Here is an 8,312-nt window from a genome sequence, read left to right on the forward strand (position 1 = left end):
GTTAAAAAATATATCAAGTGGGTTTTATACAAAAAAAAAAAAACACGCACACACATTTGTATGGTTTTTACGAAACTAAATTCTTATTAAACAATATTATCCGTTTTAAACATTTTTATCAACATTTCTCATTTGTTTATTTATATGAGTTTATTTTTATCACATCATATATTATTTATTTTCCTTCTCTCACTAAAGGAGCATTTGTTTATTTTCCTTCTCTCCAAGAATGTTATGTTTAGAATTGCTATTCTCATGTTTAGTTGACATTTACTAATCTCAGAAAAAAATAATTAATTAAAAATAAAAATAAAAAATTTAAAGTAGGAATAAATAGTTATTATAGAAAATAATTTTTATTTTCTCGACAATAATAAAAAAAAACTCACCCTTCTCCTTGAAAATAAGAAACAAGATAATTATGAGTAATTGATATTCCGGTTCGAAATCAACAATTACATGGAATGCTTTTTTCTAAAACTTGTACTATCAAACATGGAATGTGATATTTTGAAACTTTTTTAGTATCTTTCTTGAAACAAACATTAACTAGGTATTTGAATTTGGGTATCTAAAAATCATTTTTATACACGGCAGAACTTTAAGCAGTTGTAGAATTATGACTTCAAACGTCTCAAAGCCAATTCCTCTAACGAAGTATGATCTTAGTTTATTTCTTGTTTAACCTACGGGAATTAATTGATGCCCTACCGGTGGTTATCTTCATATGCGCTGATTAAACAACATAGGAAAGATTTTAAGTTCACACATCCCGTTCTCCGTGCTCATGTGATCTGAAAAAAATGAGTGAACTGCAGAGAGCTGAATTATCCAAAATTCAGTGTTAAATATATATATGGAAGCTGCATATATATTATTTACTATATATACGTTGCAAGTTATAAACATGGATTTGAAAGCTCCGTCAATTTACAAGGGTTTACATACATACATATATAGACCTCAGCAGTCTGCACTCTTCATTTTACAGTTTCTAGCTAGCTAATTCCTTTTTACTTCTAAAACTATATATTAATCTAGTTATCTACTTTCATTACTTACTAGCTAGTTACTACCTACAACAACAAAAAAAACCAAGCCAAAAAGCAGTTCATCGCTCCAAGAACACAGTATGTCCCTTGAGACTGAATTCAGCAAATCATGGTAGTTGTATGCAGTTAACACTCCGGCCAAAATTTTCATGCTTTGCGAGTTGAAGAGCAACTCTCTTGCTTTCTCCAACAAAGAGTTCACTCCATCTTCATCCCTTTCGCGCTTCATTAGCACTTCATCTTTATTGGGACGCCTAAGAAGGCCAATATAGCTATCCAAGTCATGAACACAAGATGGGTTTTGCACGTTGAAGAAATCAAGCAGTAGTTCAACCCCCACGTGAGCATAACACGAGCAACTCCAAGGAAACTCGTACCTCCCTCCCAACAAAACCCTAAAATTCTCGTTGAACACAACACCGGGTAGTTTCGTGATGGGGTCATTAACATTCGCTATTCTTAGTACTTTCACTCCCAACTCCTCACACCGGTGCTTGAATTCGGAGTTACCAACTCTTGGTCCCCCAAAGGAGAACACAGTAACTGGCACCTCGTGAGTGCCACTTTTTTTGTTCAATCCAAGCTCGGCTATGTCATAGGAAAGCAAGATGGCCAAAGCACTCCCCATGCTGTGACCAGCCAAGGATATGCTAAGGTTCTCTTTCTCCCCTTTGTACTTGTTCATCAACCTCGACACCTCAGAGAGAAGCTGTTCCCTGCAACTCTCGAGTCCAAACTTGTTGGAAGCTGAGCTCTCATCTGAGGTGTAAAGAGAGAGAAACCCTGACTCCACCTTCACTTCAGGTCGTGGATTATAGGGATCAAGCATGGCCGGTGTCAATGAACTCATCAAGTTCGAAATCCATTCTTGATTGGTAACTGTTCCGCGGAAAGTTACCAATATGTCTCTCCTGCCAAGTCTCTTGACAGCTTCATCTGAGGACACAGCCACGTAACCAATCCACCGAGCAGAAGATGAAGAAGAGTTGTTATAAGTCATGTTGGGGAGGTTTATGTCAGGTGTGGCATAGATGTACTTTGTGATGTTGTAGCCAGAGTTTGACATTCCCACCTCACTCAACATGCTCTTCTTCCCATACTTGCAGTTCAAGTATCGTTTGGAGTTTGGGTTGAGATCAAAGGCCTTGTATGAGGCCGTTACGAACTCGCCATAGCGAATGATCTCTTGGCGGAGAAGAGGGTGCAAAGGCTCCAAAAGGTTTTCCCAGTTGTTGCACCCTTGAACCTCTCTCCAGAAATTGGAAAGAGTAGAAGTGTGTGTGGGCTTTGTAGTTGTTTTGGAAACATTATGAATAGACTCGGAGGAGGTGATTCCTAGTACGGAACCCGAAGCAACAATTGAGTGGCTAAGGGGAGACAAGTCATGGTTTTTTCTCATGGGAAGTGAAATCTGCCCAAAGGGGTGAGACTTTATTGGGTGAAAGGTTTGCGAGAATGTGATGTGATCATTGTTGGTTCTGCTGATGCTGGGTAGGTGTGTGACAGAAGCCATAGACTCACCAGTACGTGAGGGAGGCGAATTAAGGAGACGAAGAAGAATTATAAGAAGTGTGTGTGTGAGAGAGAGAGAACTTCGTGGATCAACGGAGAGACATACAGTGTAGTTTTATATAAGTGGAGAAGGGAATTGTGTGTGATAGGAGACCAAAAAGGCATGTTAGGCGAGGATTTGACCGAGAACTTCAAAATTCGTATTTTCCATGGTGTTTGTTTTCTTTATGAGGTCGGTTAGACATTATGTCACGAGTTGGTTCTGTTTTTTTTTCTTCTTTTATTTTCTGTTGTTACGGCTGGGTGAGTGGAGTGAAAATTAAGAGAGAGATTACTTTAATTAATACTAACACGATCATGTGGACACTGTATTTTTTTTTTAAAATTTCCCTTGATTGAGTTTGACTTCAACTCTATATGCCAAACAAACAGTTTTCATTCCTTTACCACGAGTGAACAAAAATATATTGAAAATTATTTCTCTAGTAATTCAATGAAACCGATATCAGCTGGAACCTTATTCATGTTTCATACTTTTCTCTGACTTTCTTCTAAACGAACTATTTTTCTGTATATTTAAGGATACATTGAGGGTTAAATATATATATGTATGTATGGTATATAAAAGATAAAAAATTTCCATGTTTGAAAATTGTGACTTTTGAGAATTATAAATTTCTGAAATCATAATTTTTAAGAATAATGATTAAAATATGTTTGATTAGTTATAATCTTGAGAACAAAGCTTTTTACGTTTACTTATAATCATAATTTCTTTCTTTTTTATATTTTTCTTTTATCTTGTTAAGTTTCAATTATATTTGTAGTGTCAACAAATCATTAATTTTGTTAATTTTCTCTGAAGGTCAAGATCTTGTTATTTGGTTTTACATGCAATTTTAAGGACCGGTAGTTACAGATTTAGAGAAATCATATGTTGAACAAAATGTTTGGTACGCCTATATCTCTTTCCTGTCAGGTATACGAAAGTCATTCATAAATATTGATTCCAACAAATTTCATCTTTAGTGTGTGTCAATGTTTAGTTTTAGGCTGCATGGCGTTCCTGTTAGATCTCATGATGTTTGATATTCCTATGCCTAATAATTCTAAACCAAACATTAATTACACCTTATTTATTAGGGGGAAAAGGAAAAAATAAATATAAAAAAATGTGTTTAAATGTTATTAGAGGTTTATTTCTTAATAATTGTAGTAACTTGATACATACTATCAATTATTAGGCATAGAATATATGTATCCGGAGTATATATCTTTTTCCTACATTTGTTTCGTCAAATGAGCTAAAAGCTATAAGAGTAGCGGTTGGAAAATTCCCGGTCAGCTTGAGATTAATTTGCTACTACCAAATTAAGAGTGTCTAGCTTGCAGTTTTAACTTGTATTAGTTAGCCGGGGATTTAGTTTTATTTAATTAGAGCGAAGGATGTGCGTTGGGATTTTATTTTATTTTATTTTTCTTATGTGTATAATAGAGAGTCTTCTTTCTAAACAACTGATGTAGTGTGTGTACTTAGGAATAAAATTGCCTGAACCATTTGTTGAGGACTTGTGACCTAACTTGCATTAAGTCAAGGTTACATTAAGCTTATTCATCAAATATGTTTGATCAGTTTTCTTTTAGAGCTTTATTTAATTAGAGGAAAGTTAGATTTTGAGTTATTCAAAAAGTTTTTAACTTTAATGGACTGATATATATATATATATATATATATATATATATATATATATATATATATATATATATATATATATATATATATATATATATGAACTATTTAAAAGTTTAATCATATCCTTAATTTACATATAAATTTAAACCGTTTAAACTTATCTAGAGATAATTTTTTTTTAACTTATTTAAAAACAGTACTACAAATAAATCTTTAAATAAACTTTAAAGTTATCTCAGTGATTAAAAAATTTAAAATTTAAAAGGCTTAGAAAACAGAGTGACATAATTAAGGTAAATTAGTCAAATTCACCAGTATAATTGACTGTAATATAAGTAAATTATGACATGAGACAACTTTACGTACGAAAATGATATTTTTTATATGCTCCATATATAGGTATTGCTTAACCAAAGGTTGAAAATCGATCAATTTCTTTCCAACATACAAATCACACGATCAAGAGTCAAATTTTGATCATCATGCATGATAAAGAACTTCAATTATTTATAATTTCTATTGAACTTTAATTTGGTGGTTATTATATGAGATTTAAACTTCTTATATTTAAGTTTATATTTAAAAAAAAAAACAAATCCGGCAGGTTGCATTAATTTGTAAGCTAAAAAATTAGTCTCATAATTATAAAAATCTGTTAAAGGAAAAAAATAATTTTATTAAATTAAGGCATAATTAATTAAGTTTCCTCCGCTAACCCAAAAGTAAATGTTGAATAATATTTGCACAAAAACAGTGCATAAAAGTACATGCAGCAGCCCATATATATTCTTGACATGTTGAACATGGGGATAGGGTGTGAAATATTTTTAAAAGATAGACCACTTCTCATTTTAACTGTACCAACTATTCACGATTAAGGTGAGTAGTATCATGCACTTATATGTTATCTCTGGGCAATTAAGGAGTGGGGGCGATTGCAAATTGTATAAAAGTACATGGCACGCGATGAATAATTAGGATTTAAAAGAAATTAAAAAGCTTAGATAGAAACAGCGCCGACAATTTATTTGGGTACCCCTGAACTATTGGGTATTTAGTTCACACGAATGGCAGTTGTTGTTTGACGCATGCTTGATCATTGTGATTGTCAATGAGATTGGGTTGGGATGGAGAAACTAACTAATGGGAATAGGAAAACAGAAGCAGCATGACACGTACAATGGACTTTCAACACGGACACGCTGCTATTATTATGCCATATATCATATGGTGACGACTTTAATTTGCACTCAGCAATAACTTACGTGGCTCTATCCAGTGGTACCTTTTGGCACACTTAGATCAGTGTCTATATATATATGGCTCTCTCCCTCTCATATGTAATAATAACAAAACCGATTAATTGCCATGCCAGAATCATAGAGTATCTCACTAAAAGGCTGGCTAGCACAGCGTGGCGTGCATGTGCATGTGCCCCTTCACTGCTGCAGTGTGGCATCATTCACTTTTGCGGATATTTCTTTTCAAAGTGGTCGTCAACTTTTGACTCCCACCCTCCAGCTATAAATGTAACAGATAATTTTGTAACCTGAAAAAAACACAGCTTGAATAAAAGTGTAAATCATCTGTATATATTCATTACTACATTAGTGCTGTACTATAAACTTAGTTCGTTCACTATATAATATGTGGCATATTTGATGAAATGATGATAGATGATCAATGCCTGTGTACTCTTACAGCTATTTCATGGCGCGCGCGTAAATGATGTTTTCTCTTTCCAAGTGACAATGAATAATTAAACGAAGAAACTCAAATTGAAGAATCGAAATACATTACTAAAACACTGGCATATAAGAGTATTCATAATATTTGAGACAGCGTGAAGAACAAACAATCCTACATTACTTATTAAATTTCTATGACCATCTTTGCAATATTTAATTTCTAGGGTATTAATTTCACCTGAGCAAGTCAAAATGGTTAAAGGAAAGACAAGAGCTTGGAAAGAAAATCAAATTTACGATGATAAGCGGGTAATATGAATTAAATGATGCCATGATGTTTTGCCATAAATCATACAAATATAGAAACATTCAATTTTATACAACACAACTCAAGTCTTATAATTGTGAAGTAAAATTTCCCCTTAAACTTAAGCAACTCATTAGTACATATATAGACATATTCTTACATTTCATGGTTCACTTGCAAATTCTGGACCAACATCATCAAAATGTTTTTAGACCTTTCCATCAAATGAATAATGCAAAAACACTCACAGTTTTTTTTTAGCTCTCGTGATGTTATCTCATTTGAATGGCAAATTCTATTGATAATGCTTATACACAATCTCTATAACCTGAGATGATTGCGAAATAAAACATCCTCTTCACCGAAACATCTTTGTAGTTTTCCAACCCATGCCTTCAAGGAACATATCACCTAACTTGACAAAACTTGTTTTCGATACGTTGTTATCTTCCTTGCAGTATAACATGCATGCAGTTGTTCATACTACAATCAATCTTCTCAACCGGTTGATGCTTCGCCGATCGACAAGAATTTGTGCAAAAAAGGCAATACACTTTTGAGGAACATGTCAGTTAGATCTAGCTACCACAAGCTTAACACATATTGATAACATAAATCCGGTTGCTCCTTCGTAAATGGACTAGTATGCAAAGGTCAATGTATTATAAAATTGTTCAGCATCTACATATTGGGCAACTCTTCCATATAGGTTGACTCAGCTCCCACGTTAATTAGCATTAACATCAAGTACTTCGATGAATGACCTAAGACTTATAATAACAAATACATGATAATTTCTAAATTATCAACACATAATGCAGCATCCTACATTTTATAGATATGATCACACCTATTGATTGTTGCTCTCTGGTAACAAATAACACATCAATTCACATAAGAACTCTCACAAAATATCTAAATCACTTTCTCAAACCTAATGTACAATAAAGAGCACAATGGAACAAGAGTATCTATGACCAACAAACAAAAAGCTAAAACCAAATGTAAATACACACAACCACTGTACACACAACCAAATGTAAATACATGTAACGTTAGATACATGATCAAACCAAATGCTAAAAATACTCAAAGCAAATGCAACATAATGAAAAAGAGAGCCTAAACCAAATGCAAAAGAGGAAATTAATATCAAATACCTTCATAGACTTTCGAATGTCATGTGAATTATTGCTACTGTTTCTAAAATTTTTTGACAACATTTAAAAAATATTGTCAAATATGAATAAATACTAATAATATATTTTTGTGATATTTTATCAAATATTATGTATAATTTATGTCACTAAAACCTTTTTAAATATTATAAAAAAATTTAATAATATTTTTATTAAATGTCTGAAAAAAATATTATTAAAAATTGCATGTATAATAGGGCATGAGCTCAACCCCTCGTGTGGTCTTAGGGAGTTTGAGTGAGAGAAGTTCATGGTAATGGTGACACCTCACAATGGGGACCAGTCAAAAAACAAAGATCAGAATGAGAATGAGAGAAAGACAGCAAAACTACCTAGAAGTATCATGTTAGTACTAAGGGTAAATAGTTATTTTCGGATTTAAACGTGTAGAGCGTTTGATAAATCCATTTTCGAAAAATAAAAATTTAAATTTTAGTTTTTGAAAGTGAAAAAAAGTGTGACAAATTTATTCATTTGTTAATTTTTGTTTGTTAAAGAACCTACGTGACACATTTAAGAAAGAATTTGTTAGCGCTCTACACATTCAAGAATGAAAATGATTATATACACAAAATATAATTTAATATTCATAAGTTAGAACACTTAAAAAAAAATAGGAAAAGTAAACATAAGTAAAAACAAAGATAATAATAAGTATAATATTGATTAATAAGCATAATCTATTTGTTGTTCTAAAATTTTTATTGTGACAATATTAGGTAGTGACAAAATTAAGTTAGATCTCATTTTTTTCTTGTAAGAATTAACTTAATAACTGTGTTTTTGTTTGAGTATCATATTTTGAGTAGTGTACTGTCACATTAGACATTCCAGAACTATATACAAATTATGCTCATTAAG

General features: G+C 32.4%; 1 protein-coding gene across 1 annotated transcript; it reads right to left on the reverse strand.

Moving 5' to 3' along the window:
- Nucleotides 1-880: 880 nt before the first annotated feature.
- On the reverse strand, nt 881-3,126 carry LOC100820494 (galactolipase DONGLE, chloroplastic). Its single transcript, XM_003551807.3, has one exon. The coding sequence runs from the start codon at nt 2,563-2,565 to the stop codon at nt 1,066-1,068; it is 1,500 nt and encodes a 499-aa protein (XP_003551855.1). The 5' UTR covers nt 2,566-3,126; the 3' UTR covers nt 881-1,065.
- Between the last annotated feature and the right edge of the window lie 5,186 nt (nt 3,127-8,312).

This window comes from Glycine max, chromosome 18 (genome assembly GCF_000004515.6).
Source record: "Glycine max cultivar Williams 82 chromosome 18, Glycine_max_v4.0, whole genome shotgun sequence".
In the NCBI taxonomy this organism is placed as follows: domain Eukaryota; kingdom Viridiplantae; phylum Streptophyta; class Magnoliopsida; order Fabales; family Fabaceae; genus Glycine; species Glycine max.

What these genes read in the sequence shown, in the direction of transcription:
- LOC100820494 (XM_003551807.3), bottom strand. Translation starts at nt 2,565, where the DNA reads ATGGCTTCTGTCACACACCTACCCAGCATCAGCAGAACCAACAATGAT.